The 26,429-nt window shown below is 45.9% G+C and overlaps 1 protein-coding gene across 3 annotated transcripts in view; it reads left to right on the top strand.

The window, feature by feature from the left end:
* The window catches only part of PDE9A (phosphodiesterase 9A), a 186,159-nt gene that overhangs the window by 146,053 nt on the left and 13,677 nt on the right, over positions 1-26,429 (top strand). For all 3 annotated transcript variants that reach the window (XM_088463369.1, XM_088463370.1, XM_088463368.1), the window contains exons 3-6: positions 1,043-1,111; positions 2,144-2,230; positions 22,771-22,875; positions 23,565-23,647. In XM_088463369.1, coding sequence (XP_088319495.1) covers positions 1,043-1,111; positions 2,144-2,230; positions 22,771-22,875; positions 23,565-23,647 — 344 coding nt within the window. The remainder of the gene's footprint in view (positions 1-1,042; positions 1,112-2,143; positions 2,231-22,770; positions 22,876-23,564; positions 23,648-26,429) is intronic.

Below are 26,429 nucleotides of genomic sequence, written 5' to 3'. Positions count from 1 at the left end.
ACCAACTATTCAGCTCCTGTCATATTACAGATTGGTTAGTAGTTTATCTCTCTCCAGGCTTTTATAAATCTCCCCCATAGTATGCCTGTATAGCTGGACAATGTGCACCGATGTTACCGATATGTATGCTGGGGAATCGGTATGTGATGCCTCCTGTCAGAAAACCGATGGTTAGTATCCCGACAGTGGTCAGGTAAGTCAGTATACCCTCCCCCCGAACCCTCCATTTTTGTTGCCTAAACCCCCACCCCGCACCCTAACCATTCCCGTTAGTGCCTAAACTTAACCCTCCCCCCTTAGTGTCTATCCCCCCCGTGGTGCCTAACCTTAACCTCTCCCCCAAAAACCTAACCCCGCTACACTCCCTAAACCTATCCCAACCCCCCTACCGCAGCCAATACTAAGGCCGCCCCGGACTTACCTCATTTAGGGGCCTATTCATCATAAGTAAAATATCCTTGGAGGTAATTAGGTTTAGGGCTGGCATGGACCTCTACCTAATTACCGGGGGAATCCACCATTCCTTCTCTCCATCAGTATCTAGTCTGGTAGCTGTCATTTTTGTGATGACAGCTTTTTGGGAAACAGATATCCCTGCCTATACCTACCTTACAGCAGCTGTAATCTGTTTTACGCATGCGCCATAACATCCGTAAAAGCAGTGCATGCGCAGCACTGCCGACAGCTGCGGTAATTCTGTGTTTCGGTATTGAGACCGGCGGTATCGCATCCGCCGGTCTCATAACTACATCCTGTACACTGGTACGCGGCGTATGATGCAGATGAGAGGGCAGCATCGGGCGTAATGCTCGGTTAAGCTTTGGAGCTATTAGCATATTTTCGCAGATGCGGTCGCATTAGGGTCCATCTCTAGATCGGGAGCAGCGAGCAGGATTGGGGAGCTGTACACAGGGATTAGACAGCAAGGAGACACTTTCTGACAATGAGACGACAGCAGTTAGAAGCTGGTGGCTGTGGAGGTGGAAGATGCAGTAAATATACAAAACTTTCCTGATTTGTCTCCAAATTCTTACTTCCCCAGATTCCAGTGGAGATTAGAAATGCTCTGAAGGAACCAACGTTCAATGTGTGGGAGCTGCAGGAAGAAGAGGTGAGACCCCCGAGGTTACTCATTGGGAAAGTGAGACGGTCCAGTTCCAGGTGGCAGAATAGCTCCTTACAATGACCCATCACTTTTATATCAGTTTCTGGCTCATCTCAAATAAAAGTCCCTGTGCTAAGTACTTTATGATGAAAGGTCTTGTGTTTTATTATTCAATAAGGAGAAAGATGAAGAGAGCAAGTGACAGGTCCACATGTGGAGAGTAATGAGAGGCTTGTGTCCTAATATAGGGATAGATGAAGACAGATGTTTATATAGAAGATAATTAGAGGCATGTGCCCGGAAATGGTGGCAGAGGAAGAAGACAGGTAATGACGTAGCCTGTATATGGGAGTAGAGGAAGAAGACAGGTAATGACGTAGCCTGTATATAGGAGTAGAGGAAGAAGACGGGTAATGACGTAGCCTGTATATAGGAGTAGAGGAAGAAGACGGGTAATGACGTAGCCTGTATATAGGAGTAGAGGAAGAAGACGGGTAATGACGTAGCCTGTATATAGGAGTAGAGGAAGAAGACCGGTAATGACGTAGCCTGTATATAGGAGTAGAGGAAGAAGACGGGTAATGACGTAGCCTGTGTATGGGAGTAGAGGAAGAAGACGGGTAATGACGTAGCCTGTATATGGGAGTAGAGGAAGAAGACGGGTAATGACGTAGCCTGTATATGGGAGTAGAGGAAGAAGACGGGTAATGACGTAGCCTGTATATAGGAGTAGAGGAAGAAGACGGGTAATGACGTAGCCTGTATATGGGAGTAGAGGAAGAAGACAGGTAATGACGTAGCCTGTATATGGGAGTAGAGGAAGAAGACAGGTAATGACGTAGCCTGCATATAGGAGTAGAGGAAGAATACCGGTAATGATGTAGCCTGTATATAGGAGTAGAGGACGAAGACAGGTAATGACGTAGCCTGTATATAGGAGTAGAGGAAGAATACCGGTAATGATGTAGCCTGTATATAGGAGTAGAGGAAGAATACCGGTAATGATGTCACTGCTGACATGTGGTTTATTATTGGCAGATGCTGACGCTCTTAGAACACATGTTGTACGATTTGGAATTGGTGACACGATTCAAGATAGAGGCTACAACCCTTCAAAAATTTTTGGTGAGAAAAAAAAAAACTAGCTGCACATTTAGGGGCTGACTGAGTCACACGCAAGTCGCAAAGTGCAGGATCACATAGATGACAGCATATGCGCTAAAGAAAGAAATCGGCTTCTGTGCATGCGATGAATCAGGTATAGGAACACTGACTGTTAGTGAATACTGATTGATTTGTTCATTGAGAGAATACACTGGGCTGGATGTACTAACACTGGGCCTGATTCAGAGCTGAACGCTCTGACCAGAGCGCTTGCTCTGAATCAGGGCCCTCCTACCTGTTTTAGGAGCGTCCTCATGGACTCTCGCATAGCTGTGGGTTACCACCCACAGCTTATGCGAGCGTCCATGATGATGGTCACGATGGTCAAGACCATAGGGCTTGCGACGGAGACCCTGCGGTAGGGTCTCGCTGCCGCAAGCCCTGGAGTGATTTTGGCTCTTTCTGTGGGGCCGGCTTTAGACGGTAGGTGTTCCCATGGGAACGCCTTCGTCGGGCAGCCACATCCCTGGCATGCCCACCAAAGGGGGCGTGCTGTCAATCAACATCGACAGCACGCCCCCTTTGGTGCGAGACCCGGAGCGATAGCTTGGCTGTCGCAGTCCAGGTCTCGCGCATGCGCACGACGGAGCTCCCTCCGTCGTGCGCATGCGCAGTGGGGAAACATTGACCCGTTTGAGAGCGTCCTTTGCTCGCGAACGGGCCTGAATGACCCTCACTGTGCGGTACATTCCGCCAGTCATCGCAGAGTTACTGATCGCAGCCAGCGGGGGTGGGTGTAAGTCCTGATACTAATGATGGTGGCTGAGGATGTAAGGACAGTGAGGACAGGCTCCCACATGCAGTCACACAGATATTATACAGCCAGCGTGGGGTGGGTGTAAGTCCTGATACTAATGATGGTAGCTGAGGATGTAAGGACAGTGAGGAGGACAGGCTCCCACATACAGTCACACAGATATTATACTGCCAGCGTGGGGTGGGTGTAAGTCCTGATACTAATGATGGTGGATGTAAGGACAGTGAGGAGGACAGGCTCCCACATACAGTCACACAGATATTATACAGCCAGCGTGGGGTGGGTGTAAGTCCTGATACTAATGATGGTAGCTGAGGATGTAAGGACAGTGAGGAGGACAGGCTCCCACATACAGTCACACAGATATTATACAGCCAGCGTGGGGTGGGTGTAAGTCCTGATACTAATGATGGTGGATGTAAGGACAGTGAGGAGGACAGGCTCCCACATACAGTCACACAGATATTATACAGCCAGCGTGGGGTAGGTGTAAGTCCTGATACTAATGGTGGAGGCTGGGGATGTAAGGACAGTGAGGAGGACAGGCTCCCACATACAGTCACACAGATATTATACAGCCAGCGTGGGGTGGGTGTAAGTCCTGATACTAATGATGGTAGCTGAGGATGTAAGGACAGTGAGGAGGACAGGCTCCCACATACAGTCACACAGATATTATACAGCCAGCGTGGGGTGGGTGTAAGTCCTGATACTAATGATGGTGGATGTAAGGACAGTGAGGAGGACAGGCTCCCACATACAGTCACACAGATATTATACAGCCAGCGTGGGGTAGGTGTAAGTCCTGATACTAATGGTGGAGGCTGGGGATGTAAGGACAGTGAGGAGGACAGGCTCCCACATACAGTCACACAGATATTATACAGCCAGCGTGGGGTGGGTGTAAGTCCTGATACTAATGATGGTAGCTGAGGATGTAAGGACAGTGAGGAGGACAGGCTCCCACATACAGTCACACAGATATTATACAGCCAGCGTGGGGTGGGTGTAAGTCCTGATACTAATGATGGTGGATGTAAGGACAGTGAGGAGGACAGGCTCCCACATACAGTCACACAGATATTATACAGCCAGCGTGGGGTAGGTGTAAGTCCTGATACTAATGGTGGATGTAAGGACAGTGAGGAGGACATGCTCCCACATACAGTCACACAGATATTATACAGCCAGCGTGGGGTGGGTGTAAGTCCTGATACTAATGATGGTAGCTGAGGATGTAAGGACAGTGAGGAGGACAGGCTCCCACATACAGTCACACAGATATTATACAGCCAGCGTGGGGTAGGTGTAAGTCCTGATACTAATGATGGAGGCTGAGGATGTAAGGACAGTGAGGAGGACAGGCTCCCACATACAGTCACACAGATATTATACAGCCAGCGTGGGGTGGGTGTAAGTCCTGATACTAATGATGGTAGCTGAGGATGTAAGGACAGTGAGGGGGACAGGCTCCCACATACAGTCACACAGATATTATACAGCCAGCGTGGGGTGGGTGTAAGTCCTGATACTAATGATGGAGGCTGAGGATGTAAGGACAGTGAGGAGGACAGGCTCCCACATACAGTCACACAGATATTATACAGCCAGCGTGGGGTAGGTGTAAGTCCTGATACTAATGATGGAGGCTGAGGATGTAAGGACAGTGAGGAGGACAGGCTCCCACATACAGTCACACAGATATTATACAGCCAGCGTGGGGTGGGTGTAAGTCCTGATACTAATGATGGAGGCTGAGGATGTAAGGACAGTGAGGAGGACAGGCTCCCACATACAGTCACACAGATATTATACAGCCAGCGTGGGGTGGGTGTAAGTCCTGATACTAATGATGGAGGCTGAGGATGTAAGGACAGTGAGGAGGACAGGCTCCCACATACAGTCACACAGATATTATACAGCCAGCGTGGGGTAGGTGTAAGTCCTGATACTAATGATGGATGTAAGGACAGTGAGGAGGACAGGCTCCCACATACAGTCACACAGATATTATACAGCCAGCGTGGGGTGGGTGTAAGTCCTGATACTAATGATGGTGGCTGAGGATGTAAGGACAGTGAGGAGGACAGGCTCCCACATACAGTCACACAGATATTATACAGCCAGCGTGGGGTGGGTGTAAGTCCTGATACTAATGATGGTGGATGTAAGGACAGTGAGGAGGACAGGCTCCCACATACAGTCACACAGATATTATACAGCCAGCGTGGGGTAGGTGTAAGTCCTGATACTAATGGTGGATGTAAGGACAGTGAGGAGGACATGCTCCCACATACAGTCACACAGATATTATACAGCCAGCGTGGGGTGGGTGTAAGTCCTGATACTAATGATGGTAGCTGAGGATGTAAGGACAGTGAGGAGGACAGGCTCCCACATACAGTCACACAGATATTATACAGCCAGCGTGGGGTAGGTGTAAGTCCTGATACTAATGATGGAGGCTGAGGATGTAAGGACAGTGAGGAGGACAGGCTCCCACATACAGTCACACAGATATTATACAGCCAGCGTGGGGTGGGTGTAAGTCCTGATACTAATGATGGAGGCTGAGGATGTAAGGACAGTGAGGAGGACAGGCTCCCACATACAGTCACACAGATATTATACAGCCAGCGTGGGGAGGGTGTAAGTCCTGATGCTAATGATGGAGGCTGAGGATGTAAGGACAGTGAGAAGGACAGGCTCCCACATACAGTCACACAGATATTATACAGCCAGCGTGGGGTGGGTGTAAGTCCTGATACTAATGATGGAGGCTGAGGATGTAAGGTCAGTGAGGAGGACAGGCTCCCACATACAGTCACACAGATATTATACAGCCAGCGTGGGGTGGGTGTAAGTCCTGATACTAATGATGGAGGCTGAGGATGTAAGGACAGTGAGGAGGACAGGCTCCCACATACAGTCACACATTAATTAAAATGAATGAAATCGTCCAAATCTTACTGCAAACAGAGGCGGTCAGATATCATTATCTGACATGTGGGAACGCGCATTGTTGGTGGATGAATGCCCCACATGTCAACGATATTAACGATTGATAACTATTGTAAAAATCGTTCATTCAGATATGCAGCATAAGTCAGTATTATGACACGCCTCCCAGATGTAGCAGTACACACCTATCACATGTATGACACGCCTCTCAGATGTAGCATTACACGCTCACTTTACCGCCATGCTCATAGGTGCTGTTTTCACACTCTACCTGAAGAGTCTAGTAATCTCCCCGATATGTTTTTTCAAAACTAGGCAAGTCTGCACCTAATAGAGGAGCCAGATATATCTAGTGTAAAATTGCACTTCTAATGAGGAATAAAGGGCCTCATTTGCGAACGAGTTTTATCACCAAAACAAGTGATAAATTTCACTGTGTATGATAATAGTGCTCCAGCCAATCAGCTCCCAACTGTTACTGTATGATAAATGTTGCTCCAGCCAATCAGCTCCCAACTGTCACTGTGTATGATAAACATTGCTCCAGCCAATCACATCCCAACTGTCACTGTGTATGATAAATGGTGCTCCAGCCAATCACATCCCAACTGTCACTGTGTATGATAAATGGTGCTCCAGCCAATCACATCCCAACTGTCACTGTGTATGATAAATGGTGCTCCAGCCAATCACATCCCAACTGTCACTGTGTATGATAAATGGTGCTCCAGCCAATCAGCTCCCAACTGTCACTGTGTATGATAAATGGTGCTCCAGCCAATCAGCTCCCAACTGTCACTGTGTATGATAAATGGTGCTCCAGCCAATCACATCCCAACTGTCACTGTGTATGATAAATGGTGCTCCAGCCAATCAGCTCCCAACTGTCACTGTGTATGATAAACATTGCTCCAGCCAATCAGCTCCCAACTGTCATTGTGTATGATAAATGGTGCTCCAGCCAATCACATCCCAACTGTCACTGTGTATGATAAATGGTGCTCCAGCCAATCACATCCCAACTGTCACTGTGTATGATAAATGGTGCTTCTGCTGCCTTTGAGGGTTCACTCACAACCGGTTTAGGTCTGCGGTACCGCTGACCGCTTGCCTGTACTCCGGGGGTGAATTTGAGCTCCGGGGCCATTGCAGCCTACCACACTTCCCGAAGCACCGGCCTCGATTTTGGCACCCAGGCTGAGGCGGCCGCAATCACCGCCGATCGCCACCGCCTGACACAGCCACGCCACCTGCAGCCTCCACACCTTGCCCAAACCCCCATTACCTGATGGAGATCCTGGGTCCTGCGGATACTCGGCACTGGAGGCTCTATTAAAAGGTTGGTGGCTGAGGGACGTGACTTGCTCATCTAAGCAGACGTGCTTCCCCGGAGCCCCTGTAACCCCCTGGGATCCCTCATCTATACCGCGGTCTGCCACCCCTGTGTGGGTCTCCGCTGACTGCTCCTCTCACCTGCGTGTTCTGGGCCAGATCCCCTGCAAATAGCGTCCTTCTAGCGGCACTCCCGGTGTCGCGGCCTACCCGACCACCTGAAGCCGCAGTCTTTCCTAGACGGCCGGAGCTGCGGTCCGGAAGTCACCTAAGGACCGCATCGCGATCGCAGACTCACTGCTGTTTGGAGGTGGCAGGCTGCTGGAACTGCCAGATGCGACCCCACACACCTACGGGGGGCCGCTGGAGATTCCCGCGGCCGGACCCGTGAATTGTAGGAAGCTGCCATTTTCATTAACCCTGAACCGGCTGCCTTCTTTCCCAGCAGTAGAGGTCACAAAGAATAAACAGGGGCACCTTTACTTCTGACTGCAGTAGTCCACCAGTAGTTGGGCCCCTTATAACCCCAGCAATTTTATTCTCACTGGAAGTCGGTCCCTATTGCTACCTGTACTGGACTCTCTGCTCCCATCTACACCTACACTATCCACCTGGAGCATACCATTTAGGTGTGGCACTAACTGAAGTCCAAATCTACCGCAATCCGATCCCTGCGGTTGGTGGAGACGGGCTCTCTGCGGTGACCCCCGGATCCCCCACAGGCATCATCAGGAACATCCTACTGCTGTGCCCGCAGACGGATCAGTATCAGAAACCTTCAAGTATGGTACTCCTGACCTCCCTCCATATCGTATAGGAGCGTACTCTGCTGCTTACGGCTTCCCTGCAGTGTGGTTGCCAGACTAGTGAGCATCCCTTCGACAACTGCCCTGGGGACTGTCTTACCTCTTTTATATTGTTACAGTCTTTATCGGTCCCCCCACCACACTCCTCTCTCAAACTCTTGACTTCAGTTCTAGTAGACTGATTTCTTCTCCGTGATGCTTTTCTAGAGGACAAGTTCTCTGATCCCTGGGTGCTTCGACCCCTCCCCCCATTACCGTTATCAATAACATATTATATAGGCGATACCCAGTTTTCTATCTCCCTGGAATCTTATTTTTCTTTTTTTTTTGTATAATCTGTTTTTTATTGAAATCAAAAATAGCATAGTACATATATGGCCTACATAAATACCAAATAAGTACAAATAACAATACAAATTCAATGGACAAATATAGTCACAAAACATGGAATAAAAAAGAGAAAGAAAAAAAGTCCCAGATCGACTAGTAATGTTCGAAAATCCGATTAAATACTAAATAAAATAAAAAGAAACATAATTGATAAAGTAAAATATATAAAAATTGTGAAGGAAAAAGTATACATAAAGAAAGAAAAATAGTGGGGAAAAGAAGAAGGTCGCTATGTCCTAAGAGGCGTTGAGATATGTATTTTGTATTCAGAAGACTCTTTAAAGTTCAGCCAGTCATGCCAAGTAATTGTAAAATCTGAGGGAGATGATTTCAAAGAGGAGAGATCTTCCATAAACATATACTGATCTATTCTCTGAAACCATCGAGAGATAGGGGGACAAATCGAAGATCTCTAATAACACGGTACAGTAGCCCTCACAGCATTCACCAGATTACGTAACAAGGATTTTTTGTATATGGAGACAGGAAGGTCTGATAAAGTTAGTAACCAAAACTCCGGTTTATCAGATAAAGGAAGACCAGTGATAAATTCCGATATCTGTCGAACCTTCCTCCAAAAGTCAGCTATTATTGGGCATTGCCACCAAATATGGAGAGGAGTGCCTACTGCTTGACTACAATGCCAGCATAAATTAGATAGATTTGGGAACATCCAGTGAATGTGAACAGGGCACCTATACCACGTAGCCAAAATCTTGTATTGAGTTTCCAAAAGTGAGGAGGAACTAGCAAAAGTAAAACTAAATATTCGTGACCACTGGTCTTCCGTTAGTTCCCTTCCCAATTCATCATGCCAAGCAGAAACATAGGAAGGTATAGATGGATTGGAACACTCAAGACATAATTGATATATTAAAGAAATATGGTGCCTTGGCGAATCTTCCGTCATACATAGAGCTTCAAACTTAGTCGGGATCCAGCGAGAACCACCAGTATTAAGAGAAGTAATATAGTGTCTTAATTGGAGATAAACCCAAAATGAATGGGATGGAAGTTGATACAGTTGTTGGAGATCTGTAAAGGATCGCATTCCACCAGTTGAAACAAGGTGGGATAGACATGTAATACCCGCTGTGGACCAACTAGATAAATTAGAGGCCGTAAGACCTGGGGGAAAATCCGGGTTACCTACCAGCGGAGTAGGTAATGAAGCGCATGGGCTAAACAAAGGGGAGTTCCTAAATTTGTTCCAACAACGAAGAGTGGGACCAAGTGTCGGGTGAGATAGGGATGGACATTTGACAATCCAAGGGAGTACATGGGAAGGTTTACCGACTGTATGACCCACTATAAGCGTCCATTGTTTAATTTCAGATATTCTAGACATTTCAACAATCCTGGCCAGGTGGACCGCATAGTAATTAAGAAAATGAGGTAGCTGAAGACCACCTTTTGAGCGACTTTGAGTCAATACAGCTTGTGACAGTCTGGGCCGACCCGAACCCCAAACAAAGTGACCCACTAGACTTTGTAATTCCTTAAAAAAGGAGACTGGTATTGTAATAGGCAACACTTGCAACAAATATAAGACCTTAGGTAAAATAGACATCTTAACCGTGTTAATCCTACCCAACCAGGACAGTTTCAATAGAGACCATCTTTGAAAATCTGCCTTAAATTGTTTAATAAGAGGGGGAAAATTTAGTTGGTACAAATTATTATTTGAAGGGGATAGGAACGCATTTCCCTTTATTTGGACTTCTTCTAGTCTTAAATATTTGGGTGCTCTTCTAAGACCTGTCACAGTACTGTCGGGGGATGATATATTCATGGCAATAGACTTGGAGTAATTGATTTTAAAATTAGAGACCTCACTGAATCTATTAAACTCTTGCATGAGGGCAGGGAGAGAGGTCACCGGCGCAGAGATGGTAGCAAGGTGATCGTCGGCAAATAGTGGCAATTTGTAATCATGGTCTCCAATCTGCACACCCTTAATATCCTTGTTACACCGTATAGCCCTCGCCAATGCCTCCATGCAGAGCACAAATATAAGGGGAGATAGTGGGCATCCTTGACGTGTGCCATTGTTAATTGGGAAAGGATCTGAGAGGGCCCCATTGACCCGCACTCTGGCAGTAGGAAAATGATAAAGGGCCAAAATATGGTGGAGACAGTGAGAGCCTAACCCCATATACCGAAGACCTTCCATGAACTGCCAATCGATCCTGTCAAAGGCCTTCTCTGCATCCGTTGATAGAAGGATAACAGGGGACCTAGTACCTTTGACATGATGGATTATATCAATGATCTTAGAGGTATTGTCTTTAGCTTCCCTACCCCGAACAAATCCCACTTGGTCTCAATGTATCAAACCAGGGAGAAGGAAACTCAACCTATTTGCCAGCATTTTAGCATATAATTTTAAGTCATTATTTAATAAAGAGATAGGCCTATAGCTTGCACATCGGGCAGGGTCCTTTCCCTCTTTGGAGATTATTGAAATATGGGCCTCAAGAGTCTGAGGAGAAAAACCTACCCTGTCGGACACCTCATTACAAGCTTTCAAAAAAAGTGGCAAAAGTATAGATCGAAACGTCTTATAGTAGCTCACAGGGAAGCCATCTGGGCCAGGGCTTTTTTCCAAGGGTGGTATATGACAGAGCAAAATCTAGTTCCTCATAAGTAAAGGGGCGATCAAGAGAGGTCAGATCACTCTCCTCAATTCGTGGAAAGTCGACCGAGGAAAGATAGTTTCTGACCGCCTCCTGATGTGATAAGGGATTAGTAGGTGATTGTTCTTTTCGTAAATTATAAAGTTCCATGTAATAGGTTTGAAAGGTGGCTGCAATTTGGGGAAATGTGTGGACAGTGTTCCCCCCGGAGTCCCGAACAGTAGAGACATATGATTGTAACCTCTGAGTTATTTTGTCAGGTTTATTTCCCCATTGGTAACATTTATGTCTGCATTTCTGTAGCTCTAATTTAGTTTCGTCTTGGAGAAGCTTATTAAGAGCCTGTCTCGCTTCAGTAAGCTCTCGTAATGTAGACTCATCTAAAGAAGATTTATGGGATGTTTCCAGAGACTTAATGCGGGCCAAAAGTTGTTGCCTTTGAGCCATCTTTTCCATTTTTAGTCTGGAGCCTAACTGAATACAATGTCCTCTAATCACACATTTATGCGCCTCCCACACCATTATTTTAGATATATCTGGAGCATCATTGATATCAACATATTCAGTAATGGCATTAAGAAGATCTGTTTTAGTACTAGGATCACTAAGTAAAAGTCCATTAAAGCGCCATGTCCATGGTCTAGGAGTCATGTTAGGAAAACATATATTTGCAAAAATTGGGGCATGGTCAGACCAGGTAATATGACCTATTTGACTATGAGGAAAATATTGAAGGTTTCTATGATCTACAAGAAAGTAATCAATACGTGAGTATATAGAATGTGGGTTGGAATAAAACGTATAATATTTAGCCGTTGGTGTGTTGAGTACTCCATAAATCTATCAATTGAGATTCAGAAAATAGTTGACGTACTCTACGGTGGTCTCGCAATGAGACTCAGGACGATCCCGAAGAACAATCTAACACCGGGTCTAAAGACCAATTGAAATCCCCACCTAATATTACGCACCCCTCCCTCAATGGCTCCAAAAGTTTTAAGACCTTGTTAAAAAATTGCCTCTGTTTTCGATTAGGGGAATAAATATTCACAATAGTATATATCTGACTGTATATCTTGCATTTCAAAATCTGACATCTACCTTCCACTAGAATGTGATGAGATATGTCTGAGACGGCAAGCCGACAAGAGAGGAGTATAGCCACTCCCAGGGACTTACTCTGGGAGTTATTACTACAAAACACATGAGGATAATAGTAATTCCCAAGCTTAGGGGCAACTAATTGTTTAAAATGTGTTTCTTGCACAAAAGCCACCTACCAGCCAGCCACCTAGATTGCCAAAAGCAATCTACCTTTTCTAAACAAGGTGGAACGCTTCTCTGGGATATTAAGGCCCTTCACATTAAAAGAGCATAATTTTATATTTTCTGGTTTAAGGGGGGCCATGGGAGTATCTGTGTGAAAGGTTAGTTATGTATAGAGAGAAAGGCATTATATGAATCTTATAAGGATGTACAAGGGCAGTAAGGACATAGCGACTAGAAAGGGAAAAAATAAAAAATGAAAATAAAATAAAAGTAGTAAAAAACCCCACAAAACTAATCTTGATAGAATATACGGAGAAATGTATCCATAGGAAAAGATTATCGCTGTTGGAGCAGGCAGAAGACAACAGTCGACCCATGCTCCAAGGTCGAAATGCTGAACGACCCAACTGGGGTAAGGCAGCTACAACCACCCCCCGGGATTAAAGAAATAACATATATCCAGTAAACGACAATATAAAAAAAAAAATCTTCCAGTTAACAAGAACAATAGTACCATTTACATAGTTATCATAAATGTATGAGGCATATCTACGAAACAATTTTGAAAAAATTTGTAAAAACAAACTCACAAAAACTTACAAAATCTGCTGTGTATGGAGGACATAAAAAAAATATATATTTTTTTGTGAAGGACAATAAATGTGTAGCAAAGAATCGTTAGACAAAAACAAGAACAATTATGGAAATCTATGATCAGCAAATGATCAGTAAACGAGCTAACCACCAAATGATATGAAAGGATACGCTTCCGGGCAAAATCTATGTCCAAGCTCATAATAGACACAAATAGTCACATCAAGACATCTTAGTTGATCAAGTGCCAGAAGTCATTCGTGCAACTCGCGGAGAGGTCGAACTACGTCTCTGCCCCTTTACTGATGTCCAAGGAGCTCTTGCGGCAGGTGGATCAGGCGGATCTAGACGTGAGAACAATTGGATCCAATCGTGAAGAGGCGGTATAGAAATAGAGTCACATAACTTATCCAGGTCCTCTGGTGTCTGTAAGATGAGTTGGCGACCGTCATGCATTACTTGGATATTCAAAGGAAATCCCCAATGGCAACGGACACCTTTCTGTTTGAGAATGTCAGTGAGAGGCTTAAGGAGGAGCAGTGGCGTAAGTTCATCCCTGACGCCCGGAGGCAAGTTATAATTTGGTGCCCCCTAAAACAAAAAATATCTATTTCATATGCACAAAAACAGTAATATAAAATAGCCTTAAGTCTAGTGAATATATTGTGGGCAATGGAGGAGGTGCCCCTTCAGTGCTGGCGCCCGGCGGCAGGCGCCTCCATTGTCTCCTATAGTTCTTCCCTGAGGAGGAGTCTCTGTTGGAGGGTGTTCCAAGAGAGATCAGGGAAAATTTGAATTTTATTGCCGTTGAATTCAATACCATCTAGCTTGCGTGCTTTGCTGAGGATCTCTACCTTTATATGATGGTAGTGGAGACGAGAAATAATGTCTCTGGGAGCCTCAGATTGGAGACCCTTTGGACGAAGGGCCCGGTGAGCACGATCAAAGAGAATTGGGTTATCCGGCTCTGCATCTGTAAGTTCATTAAATATTTTGGGGTGTTAATCAATGATACCCGGACCTTGAACGTCTTCCGGGATTCCCCAGATACGTAAATTGTTGCGACGACCTCGGTTATCGAGGTCGTCTAATCTCCGCTGCATCATTCTCATCTCTTGTGCATGCGTAGAGACAACGTCCCGGAGTCTTTGCTGGAAAGAACTTACTTCTTCCATGTGCGTCTCCATGTCAGATACCCGGTGTGTGACGTGAGAAATGTCTTTTTGAAGGGTAGCAATTTCCGCTTTGACTGTGGCCCCAATTTTCCTATCGAGGTCTAGAAAGTCCTGTTTTGTGGGAAGAGAGCGTAGGTGCGCCAGGACGTCATCCATAGTGGTGTCTGCCATGTCTCCTGAACTAGTATGAGCTGGTGATGCCATAAGTCCAGTATTATCAGATGATGTAGACAGGTTGGAATCAGAACATGTGTTATCTCCAAAAGCACCACCGTCAGGATTGAGGTAGCAAAATAAATTGGGTTGTGATGACGTATCCGCGGTCTTAGCACTAGGTGTCCGCACTGTCTTCTTAGTTTTTCCCATCAGAGAGATAAAGATAAGAGAAACAAAATGAAAACCACACACACAGAGAAAGGAAAAAGAGCAAACACAGCAGATATGTTGATCAAAAAATATTAATACATGTATAGCCTCAGGAGGTACATTCCCGGGGTGTAATCACCACGTACCTCTCCCCATAGTATACAGGTGAGTCAGGGGATCATGGCCATCTCGCAGCACAAGTATCAGCCCAAATAAACCAACATTTATCCCCACACAAATACGTGGGAGACTGAAAAGTAATATTAGGCAATATAAAATATTAAAGGCAGCTGCTATGAGACAACAGAGAGTGACTTTTCTAAATAAGAGAGTGTGGAGTTACAAACGTGACCACATGGGGGAGCTCCAAGCACAGAAATGTATAGTAGCAATATACACTCACAGCAATGGTGGTTTTCAATGTGAGAAGCCTGTTAGAGCCCTTAGTGAGTAACAACTTATATGTATATCTATTTACTACAATCCGCATATTGAATGCGGATTGTAGTGTGATATTACCGAGTGAATTCGCATTGCGAATTCAGGCAATATCACAGGGATTTACTATAAATCCCTTGCAGGGACAGAGCTTGCGATAAAGCTCTGTCCCTGCGGATCCCATCCGCACTCTAGTCGCGGTATTTTCGGAAAAAATACTGCGACTAAGAGCCCGCACATGCGCCGACCCACCGTCGCTGCTACCCCCCACTGATGCTAAGCCCCGCCCCTGGCACTAAGCCCAGCCCCCTGCGATCGCGGACCCCCCCCTCCCTTCATTACACTTACCTGCATCCTCCTGGCCTCCGGTGATCTTCTCCGGTCTTCCCGATCAGGTGATCTCCCATACTGCACTGGGACCCGATCACCTGATGACCGGGCCCCAGTGTACTATGGGAGACCAGCTGACCGGAGAGGAGCCATCACCGGAGGCCCGATCACCGGTCCCTGGATTCAGGTAAGTAAAAAAAAAAATTTTTCATTTTTATTTTTTAAACAGCAATCAGCTTGCGGTCTGCTTAGACCACACAGCTGATTACTGGGATCGGCTCCCGCCTCTGCTCTCCCCGTTAGAGCAGAGTGGGAGCCCGGTAACCGGGGTAGACCCTGGATAACGCCACCTCCAGGTGGCGTTATTATCACAGGGCTTCCTAATTCTTCCTAATTACTAATTCTACTCCAATTGCCCTATAGTAACTACAGGTGATACTAAAATAATGTGAAAAGGGTGTGACAACACAAAGCAGCATTTATCACTTTATTTTAGTAAAAATAATGTTAATAAATAGAGCCCATAGGCACTATGGCCCTCATGTAAAGGGCAATATACTGTAAGAATAATATATATATACATATATATATTCCTAACAATATACTTTTAGATACAGATAGAAGTATAGGTGTCAGCAGCAGTGAGCTGATCGGTAGGAGGGATATAGCTTTTGTGAGGCAGACTAGGACTATACTTTCTGAATAATGTAGACCGAAAAGGGCGCAAATAGAATGGAAGATATTTATTGGGTCGTGTGTGAAAGGGTAATAAAAAATTGTATATTAGAAAAGATTAAAATTGTGAATAAGATGCATTAAGATTAAGCATATAGAAAATGCTAACGTTCAATAAGAATTGGATATTAAGCTAAACCAACAAATCCCTATAATGTCAATGGTGTGTTAACACCCTTGATGGGGATAACAGTATTAAAACAAAATGTTAACACAAAATATTTAATTGGTGCAATGTGCATTAAATACATTGATCAGCATGGGTTAATGGTAAATGAGTAGTTCAAGCTGATCTCAGCAAACATGTAAAGTACATGGGGTGCATTTGAATAAAAATGTTAGGGATGGTAGAGTCCCAACCTGAATAAAGTCTCATGAATCCTTGCTGAGTGGAAACATGGAATGTTTGATTCCCCAAAGTCTGTTAAAAAACGTTGTTCGGTGCATGCACCTCCTACCTCCGTGTCTTGTAAAAAAAACAGTGATGGCAGTCTTTACTTGTGTGCCGTGTCTTGTCTCCGTGCGGTAGCTTCCCGGGTCCTGTTGAAGATGTTGGAGACCCGTCCTGCGGTGGTCTCGTGACGTGACAGCCGAACCGATGGAAATCTTCAGCCGTTGTAGAGGAGTGGTTGCCGGCGGTGTGCGTGCACGTCTGTGTCACCGCCGGGTTCCCTCTTCCGGGTAGCGCTTCGTGCAGGGGGCGTGGCCTACACGTTTCGCCCGTCCAATCGACTGCGGGCTTCGTCAGGGCTGTGTGTATGTTTCCTTACTTGGGATTTCTTTATATAGGGGTTTCAGCCCCTTCTCTTCTTTTTAACTCATCTCTAGCCACAAGAACCACCAAAATAGAATCTCGTCAGGACAGTTTTCAAAAAGCTCTCAATGAAACTGGCAGGGATCTAGATCACATTATAACTGAACTCTCAGACCTCCGCACAAAGAACGAAGACTTAGAAAACAGGGAGCGCAGGAATAACATCCGCATACGAAACATTCCAGAATCAGTAAACCTGGAAGCCCTGGAACCTTATCTTCACAATCTCTTTTCCTTTCTGATTCCGGATCTTGGAGAACGAAGAATACCCTTGGAAAGGGCTCATCGCGCTCTCCGGCCCAAACCAAGAGATAACTACCCTCCCCGAGATGTGATTATGTGCTTATTTAGTTACAAGGATAAGGAACTTGTTCTGGCTCCAACTCGGGGTAAGCCCCATATTCTCTTCATTGCTGTTAATCTCCAGTTCTACCAAGATCTTTGACCCGTGACGATTGCCAAACTGAGAGTTTTTCGGGAATTAACCAGAGCACTACGTAACAGAAATATCCGGTATTGCTGGGGTTTCCCTTTCAAGCTCATTGTTGACCTGAATGGCAAATCGGTCCTGATCCGAGATCTTCGAGAGTGCAAGGACTTATTAGCCCATCTAGAGGAATCTGGTCCCCCTCCTGAGAACGATTCTCCTGATTCGTGAGTGATCTCCCTCCACGAGACTATACTCTGATTATGACTTCGCTGTTTTTGTTAATTGTTTTATGTTTCTGTAGCTCTTCCAAGGAACTGGTAATTTAATATCTAAGTCTTTGGTTTACAATATTATTAGATATCTAGTCTAGTGCGTTCCAATTCAATTACCGATTATGTAATTTTCTGCTCTGTTTCTCATTTTGTTTCCCTAGCCCCCCCCCCTCCCATCCACTTTTTTTCTTCTTCCTCTCTATTTTATTACTTGTAACTGATATATTCGGATTTGCTCCTGGGTCAATGTTTTGTTTATGCTTTCACTGTTCTATTTTTATAATATTCCATGTCTATGCAATATTTAGTATTTTATTATTTATGGTTTATGATATTATTAGGCATTACTGATCTAGGCTGCTCCAATTAATATGTTTTCACTGTCCTCCATCTATACCACTTTGTTATATTTTCTCCACCCGCCCCGCCTCCTTTTTATTATTACTTTTCCCTTTCTCCCCCCTCAGCACCCAGGGGACATTGCAGTCCCTCAAACATCTTTCTCCCTAACTATATAAACCATAAGGATTTAAATTATTTTTTCTAAGTAAATTATTATTTATTTATTTTTATTTTATTTTTTCCCTAGAGGTGCTTCAGGCTATTTTTGCCTCCACCTAGTCTCTGTGTACTTCTCCCCACATTTTTGGTTGGGTTTACGTACTCAGCCCCAGCTCCTCCTTTTTCTTTTCTTTTTGGTCCCATTTTTTTTCCTCTTTTTCAATTCATTTTCTTCTCCTTGGCGAGCCGTGGATTCTGTTTCATTTATATTTTTCTTGCACATTAAATCTTTACCTGATTTTCCTTTTTTTTTTCCCCCATCATGCCTTTCACTATTGCTTCCATGAATGCTCGAGGTCTCAATACCCCCCAGAAACGTTCGCATTTGTTCCGCACCATTCGTAGTCTTAGGGCCGACATTGTTCTCGTGCAAGAAACCCACTTCCGAACCCCTGATCATCCGTCCTTGCTCTCTAAACAATTCTCCAATGTATTCTACTCCTCCAGCATGACCAAACACAATGGAGTTGCGATCCTAATTAACAATAAACTGCCCTTCATACAAAACTCTGTCTACACTGATTCCGACGGTCATTATATTATCTTAACTGGTAGATTGGGACATATAGATGTCACTATTGCTAATGTCTATGCTCCTAATGTAGGTCACCAGCGCTTTTTTAAGTCCTTTTTTAGCTCATTGCATAAGCGACGTATTGGCTATTTGTTTCTCGTCGGAGATTTTAACTGTGTTCTGGACCCTACTATAGATAAATCCTCTCCCCAGGCCCGTCCCCGGGTATGCCCTCTATCCAGATCTCTTGCTAAACATATTATAGAAGCAGGAATCTCGGATACATGGCGCTCTCTCAACCCCTCCTTTAGAGACTACACCTTTCTTTCCGCTCCTCACCGTTCATACTCAAGAATCGATTTAATCCTCTGTAGTCTATTAGTCTCTAAACACCTCACTAACTCTGAGATTGTCTCAAATTCTTGGTCCGACCACTCAATTGTCGCCTCTTCTTTCGACCTCTTAGACACCCCGGTCGCTCAGCCCCCTTGGAGACTCAATGAGATGCTATTACAAATTCCTCACTTCCGAGCAAAGATCACAGATATCTTGGAGGACTATTTCTCCCTTAATGTGCCTGACTCTGGCTGTTCTCCAATCATCTGGGAAGCTCATAAATGCGTCCTCCGGGGTCATATCATCAGCTATGCCTCACACAGGAATAAGAAACATAAACTACTCCTCAAGTCCCTTACGGAACAGGTCCAGCAGTTGGAATCTCTTCACAAACTTACCCCTACGGATCCCATTTACAGACAATTGGTTGTAGCGAAATCTGCACTTAACGCTCTTATCTCTGAGATTGAGAAATCCCTCAGGTTAAACCAGCGCTTTTATGAAAAAAGCAATAAAGCAGACACATTGCCAGCCAACCGCCTGAAGGCAAATCTCTTTTTAGCAATTCCGGCACTTAAGGATCTCTCGGGCTCTCTCCAATATAACCCCCTTAAAATCAACTCTATTTTTAAGGACTTTTATTCTCACCTCTACAATCTCAAAAATTGTGACTCTCCCCAACCTGCTCAGTCTATTCCTACTTCTGAATATCTTTCCTCTTGTGCCCTACCTCAGATTGATTCTGTAACTGCTGCAGATCTTAGTCTTCCCATTACTGAAAAATTCATTAATGCCCTTAAAACCCAGAAACCCTCAAAGGCACCGGGTCCAGACAGACTCCCCTTTTCATATTACAAGGCCTTTCAAGGTTCTCTCACTCCCTACCTCACGACCTCCTTTAATCAAGTCTTTGAGGGCAGCTTCTTTCCTCCAGATACCACTAGAGCTAAAATCACGGTCATCCCAAAGCCAGGTAAGGGTCCCCAACTTGTGACTAATTACCGTCCAATATCTCTTTTAAACACTGACCTCAAACTTTTTGCTAAAATACTAGCAAACAGATTAAATCCTATCCTTCCTTCTCTCATCCACCCAGATCAGGTGGGCTTTGTGCCTACCCACCAAGCACTTGACAATACTAGAAGAACAGTAGACTTAATCCACCACATCAATACCCTTAAGCTCCCCTCTCTACTTCTTGCCCTTGACGCCGAGAAGGCCTTTGATAGGATCTCTTGGCCTTTTATGACTGATACTCTGCTTGGTTTCGGCTTCAAGGGCAATTTCCTTCAAGCCATTAAAGCTCTATACTTCAACCCTTCCACTTGTTTTGGCAGGAGGCCTTCTATCAGACCCTTTCCCTATCTCAAATGGTACCAGGCAGGGATGCCCACTCTCCCCACTTATCTATGCTCTGATAATAGAACCCCTAGCCTGCAGGATTTGAGAGAATATTGATATCTCTGGTATCTCTATAGGCAATTCCTCATACAAACTCTCTCTTTTTTCCGATGATGTCCTCCTTACCCTCACCAATCCCCTGATTTCTCTCCCAAATCTCTTCCAGGAACTATCTTTATATGTCCACTTGTCTGGCTACAAAATAAATCATGATAAATCTGAAGCCCTGCCCATCCATATCCCAAGTGCATCTCTGGACCTCCTTCGTCTTAATTTCACTTTCGCCTTGGAATCCATCTCACAAAATCTTATTACAGTCTGTACAAAGCAAATTATCCCCCCTTATTCCGTGCAATCGAGCAAGATATTTCTCGTTGGCGTACTCTTTATCTCCTGGATAGGACGCATAAATGCAATAAAAATGAATGTCCTTCCCAAACTATTATACCTTTTACAGACCCTTCCTGTCCCTGTACCCCCCCGTGTTCTCTCTTCTCTTCAAACGATCTACGGTAAGTTCATTTGGAACAACAGAAGACCACGTCTTCGCAGGGAGATCCTTTTTAAAAGATCAGTAACAGGAGGTCTTGGCCTTTCATCAATATCTAAATATTACCAGGCCTCCAGGCTCAGCCAACTGGCAGCTTGGCACTACCCCAAAGGTACCAAACGATGGGTCGACCTCGAATCTGAACTCTGCAAAGTCACATCCGTTTCCAATCTCCCCTGGCTTCTATGCAAACATAGGCCCCCCCCTCAGCTCTCTGCCCCCTCAGTCGTTCTTACTTTGTCTACCTGGGACTCTCTCTCTTCTAAATTTGCTCTGTCTACCTACCCCTCGCCTCAAACCCCCCTATGGAACCATCCCTCTTTTCCACCAGGCAATTCACCCCATATGGCTACCTGGTCACAGATTGGCTTTACCCGTTTCCGTCACATCATAGGTAATTTTGCTCCGCAAACATTCGCTGACATCCGCGAGAAATATTCACTCCCGCAAACCTGTTTTTATCAATATCTTCAACTCCGTAACTTTGTTACCTCATCTCTTCCACCTTCTCATTCTCAATGCAACCCCACGGCGATGGAACACCACTGTATTTACAATGCTACTGATAAAAGTCTCATCTCTCCTATCTATCACACTATCCTCATCCAGGAACACTCACCTCTGGCGGCCCATGAACTTTCTTGGGAACTGGACCTAGGTATCTCTCTGGGGGAAGAAACTTGGGAGGTCATCCGCCTCAATATATCAAAATGCTCTATCAGTGCTTCCATTAAGAAGAACTCATATAAAGTGTACACACGATGGTATCTTGTGCCGGAACGTCTTAACCAAATACATCGTGCTACCTCCAATATGTGTTGGCGAAACTGCGGTCAAGAAGGCTCCTTTCTGGTGGACGTGCCCTAATAACGTTCCTTTTTGGTCACTTGTTCAATCACTTCTGTCCTCTATAATCCCGCTATGCCCCCCCCTTTCCCCAGCCTCGTTGCTCCTATGTGCCCCGGTCTGCCAGCTATCCAAATTTGACAATAAAATGATTATGTCTGTGCGGCCCAATACCAGATCGCTAGGACCTGGAAAAGTCCTTCTCCAACTCACAGGCGCTCCTCAGTCGTGTTTGGTTTGTGTCCAAAATGGAGTATATCACTAGCCTTCAAAATAATACTGTGGACAAGTTTCACAAAATTTGGTCCACGTGGTACAGGTTTAACAATGCGATCCTTCCTGGTCTATCTTAAACATTTATTCTCTACGCTGATGTTAATCTAATACAAATATATATATTTATTGATTTTTTTTCTCTTATGTTGTCCCACTCCCTTCCCATTCATTTCTATATTCAGTTATTTATTTTTTCCTTTTCACGGCTCGCTTCCTTTCGCTCTCAACTTTTCTCCCCTCTTAATCCTCTTCGTCTTTAATTCTTGTCTATTAATGTCTCTGACAAGTTGTTGCAGTTTTCTTATTAATTTTTTGATTATGTTTACATGACTCAGTTATAATTTGATATATTTTTCACGATAACTGGAGGTTTTTTTTTTTGGCTCCCATAACCAATACCCTGGTGTTTCACACGATCAATAATCGTTACTACTTTAGGTTTTAAGTTTATTGTATCACATATTTTTATATGTTTAATAATTGGAAGGAAAGAAGGACAAAAATATATAACATAGAACGTGGTTTGAAAACTGTAACATTCGATTGTCTTTTTTTCCTGGTTTTTGAAGATTCAGGATGTTTCTGTTTCTTTCCGTTTTGTATATTTCTCTCACATTTTGACAAATAAAAAGATCTTAAAAAAAAAAACCTCGTTACTAAATGGGGGCAAAGTATATAAAGGCGATTTCATTGTTGTGTTTCTCATTTCTAGAGTTGTCTTCAGAATCACTATAGAATGAATCCTTTCCACAACTTCAGACACGCTTTCTGCGTCACCCAGATGATGTACAGCGTCCTGTCCCTGTGCAACCTGCAGGTACCAGTCCTACCAGTGTAACGCTCATCTGACAATATCCCTTATACTGTAAGACGCCCAGGATAAACCTATCAGCGAGTCCAACACCGGCTACATAGGCCCTGGTTACTCAGGTCTTGGGCACCATTAGTAACCACTAACCATACCCACTCTCCTTTCAGAGCTGCTTGGCATCGGTAGATATGGTCACCCTGATGGTGGGCTCTCTCTGCCAGCGTATAGCTACATAGGCCCTGGTTACTCAGGTCTGGGGCACCATTATTAACCACTAACCATACCCACTCTCCTTTCAGAGCTGCTGGTCATCAGTAGATATGGTCACCCTGATGGTGGCCTCTGTCTGCCAGCGTATAGCTACATAGGCCCTGGTTACTCAGGTCTGGGGCACCATTATTAACCACTAACCATACCCACTCTCCTTTCAGAGCTGCTGGTCATCAGTAGATATGGTCACCCTGATGGTGGCCTCTGTCTGCCAGCGTATAGCTACATAGGCCCTGGTTACTCAGGTCTGGGGCACCATTATTAACCACTAACCATACCCACTCTCCTTTCAGAGCTGCTGGTCATCAGTAGATATGGTCACCCTGATGGTGGCCTCTGTCTGCCAGCGTATAGCTACATAGGCCCTGGTTACTCAGGTCTGGGGCACCATTATTAACCACTAACCATACCCACTCTCCTTTCAGAGCTGCTTGTCATCAGTAGATATGGTCACCCTGATAGTGGGCTCTCTCTGTCATGACCTTGATCATCCTGGACTCAATAACACGTGAGTTGTTCTGCATGTTTGTGGCCACTTTCTTATGTTGGGTTGTATGTCCATGTAACAGTGTATATACCCTGCAGCCATATGCTTGGGATTGCCCAGAAGTCTATCCTCTGTAAAAGGTGTGGCTGATTTTATATTGTCCAAAGTAAGTGAAGGTTTAAGATTTTTTTTTTTTAACCTGTAAACTACCTCTGACCTTTGCTTCTGACATTCAGCCACACGCGCCCCTCTCACATGTCCCTGTCACACGTGCCCCCTCCTCACACAGCCACACGTGCCCCCCCCCTCGCACAGCCACACGCGCCCCTCTCACAGCCTCACACATGTCCGTCACACGTGCCCCCTCTCATACAGCCACACTTGCCCCTCTCACAACCTCACACAAGTCCCTGTCACACGCGCCCCCTCGTACAGCCAGACGTACCCCCTCACACATGCGTGCCCGTCACACGCGCCCCGTCACAGCCACACGCGCGCCCTCTCGTACAGCCACACGCGCGCCCTCTCGTACAGCCACACACATGTCCCTGTCACACGTGCCCCTCTCACAGCCTCACACATGCCCGTCACACGCGCCCCCTCTCGTACAGCCACACACATGTCCTTGTCACACGCGCCCCCTCTCGTACAGCCACACGCGCCCCCTCTCGTACAGCCACACGCGCCCCCTCTCGTACAGCCACACACGTCCTTGTCACACGCGCCCCCTCTCGTACAGCCACACACGCCCCCTCTGTCACACGCGCCCCGTCTCACAGCCTCACACATGCCCCTCTGCCACACACGCCCCCTCTCGTACAGCCACACACACCTAGTCACAGCCACATGCGCCCCCTCTCGTACAGCCACACGTGCCCCCTCTCACAGCCTCACACATGCGGCCCCTCTGTCACACGCGCCCCGTCTCACAGCCTCACACACGCACTCTCTCGTACAGCCACACGCACCCCGTCACAGCCACATGCGCCCCCTCTCGTACAGCCACACGTGCCCCCTCTAACAGCCTCACACATGCGTGCCCCTGTCACACGTGCCCCCTCACACAGCCACACGTGCCCCCTCTCACAGCCTCACACATGCGTGCCCCTCTGTCACACATGCCCCTCTGTCACACGCGCCCCCTCACACAGCCTCACACATGCCCCTCTGTCACACGTGCCCCCTCTCACAGCCTCACACATGCGTGCCCCTCTGTCACACGTGCCCCCTCTCACAGCCTCACACATGCCCCTCTGTCACACGTGCCCCCTCTCACAGCCTCACACATGCGTGCCCCTCTGTCACACGCGCCCCCTCACACAGCCAGATGTGCCCCCTCTCGTACAGCCACATTCCGCTCCCGTGTGTAAGACTTCTCTCTCACTACCCATCACTCAACCTAGAACTGCTCCCAGGGAATGTAACTCTCCGTGCCTCTCCTATATACCCGGCCTCTCCTATATACCCGGCCTGTACTATCACATCCAGGCATGTCACTGTGGGGGGAGATGTATAACGCCACCAATCAGCCTCTAATAGTCATATGAAGACTGTGCTAGATACATGACAGAAGCTGATTGGTGGCTTCTCTACTTCATCTAGCTCCAAAGCTTGGTACATCTCCCTTTGTACCTACTGTCTCTCACTGCTCCTCCCTCTGGATTCTAAGCTCTCGGGGATAGAGTCCTCTCACATGTCCATCTACCTAGATGAATCTGATGTCATGTCTTATAGTGCATCTCCTGCCCTATGTTCACTCGCACACTAGGAATCTGTACTGTACTCAGCGCTAGGTCTTACTGAGGCCTATAATGTATGTGTTATTATGCTTTATTTTATACTTATGTATATTACATTGTGCCTCATATCTGTAACACTATCTAGGGCTTTGGAATTTGTGGCATTCTATTCCTCCACACCTGTACACTACACCCACACACCACACTCCCCCACACCTGTACACTACACCCACACACCTGTACACCACATTCCCCCACACCTGTACACTACACCCACACCACATTCCCCCACACCTGTACACTACACCCACACACTACATTCCCCCACACCTGTACACTACACCCACACTACATTCCCCCACACCTGTACACTACACCCACACACTACATTCCCCCACACCTGTACACTATACACACCACATTCCCCCACACCTGTACACTACCCCCACACACTACATTCGCCCACACCTGTACACTATACACACTACATTCGCCCACACCTGTACACTATACACACTACATTCGCCCACACCTGTACACTATACACACCACATTCGCCCACACCTGTACACTATACACACTACATTCGCCCACACCTGTACACTATACACACTACATTCGCCCACACCTGTACACTATACACACTACATTCGCCCACACCTGTACACTATACACACTACATTCGCCCACACCTGTACACTATACACACTACATTCGCCCACACCTGTACACTATACACACTACATTCGCCCACACCTCTACACTATACACACTACATTCGCCCACACCTGTACACTATACACACTACATTCGCCCACACCTGTACACTATACACACTACATTCGCCCACACCTGTACACTACCCCCACACCACACTCCCCCACACCTGTACACTACCCCCACACTCCCCCACACCTGTACACTATACACACCACATTCCCCCACACCTGTACACTACCCCCACACACCACACTCGCCCACACCTGTACACTATACACACTACATTCGCCCACACCTGTACACTATACACACTACATTCGCCCACACCTGTACACTATACACAC

Source organism: Taudactylus pleione, unplaced genomic scaffold (genome assembly GCF_031769625.1).
Source record: "Taudactylus pleione unplaced genomic scaffold, aTauple2 ptg001351l, whole genome shotgun sequence".
Classification (NCBI taxonomy): domain Eukaryota; kingdom Metazoa; phylum Chordata; class Amphibia; order Anura; family Myobatrachidae; genus Taudactylus; species Taudactylus pleione.
Note: the sequence above shows the minus strand (reverse complement) of the source record. Positions and strands in the feature narration are given on the sequence as shown.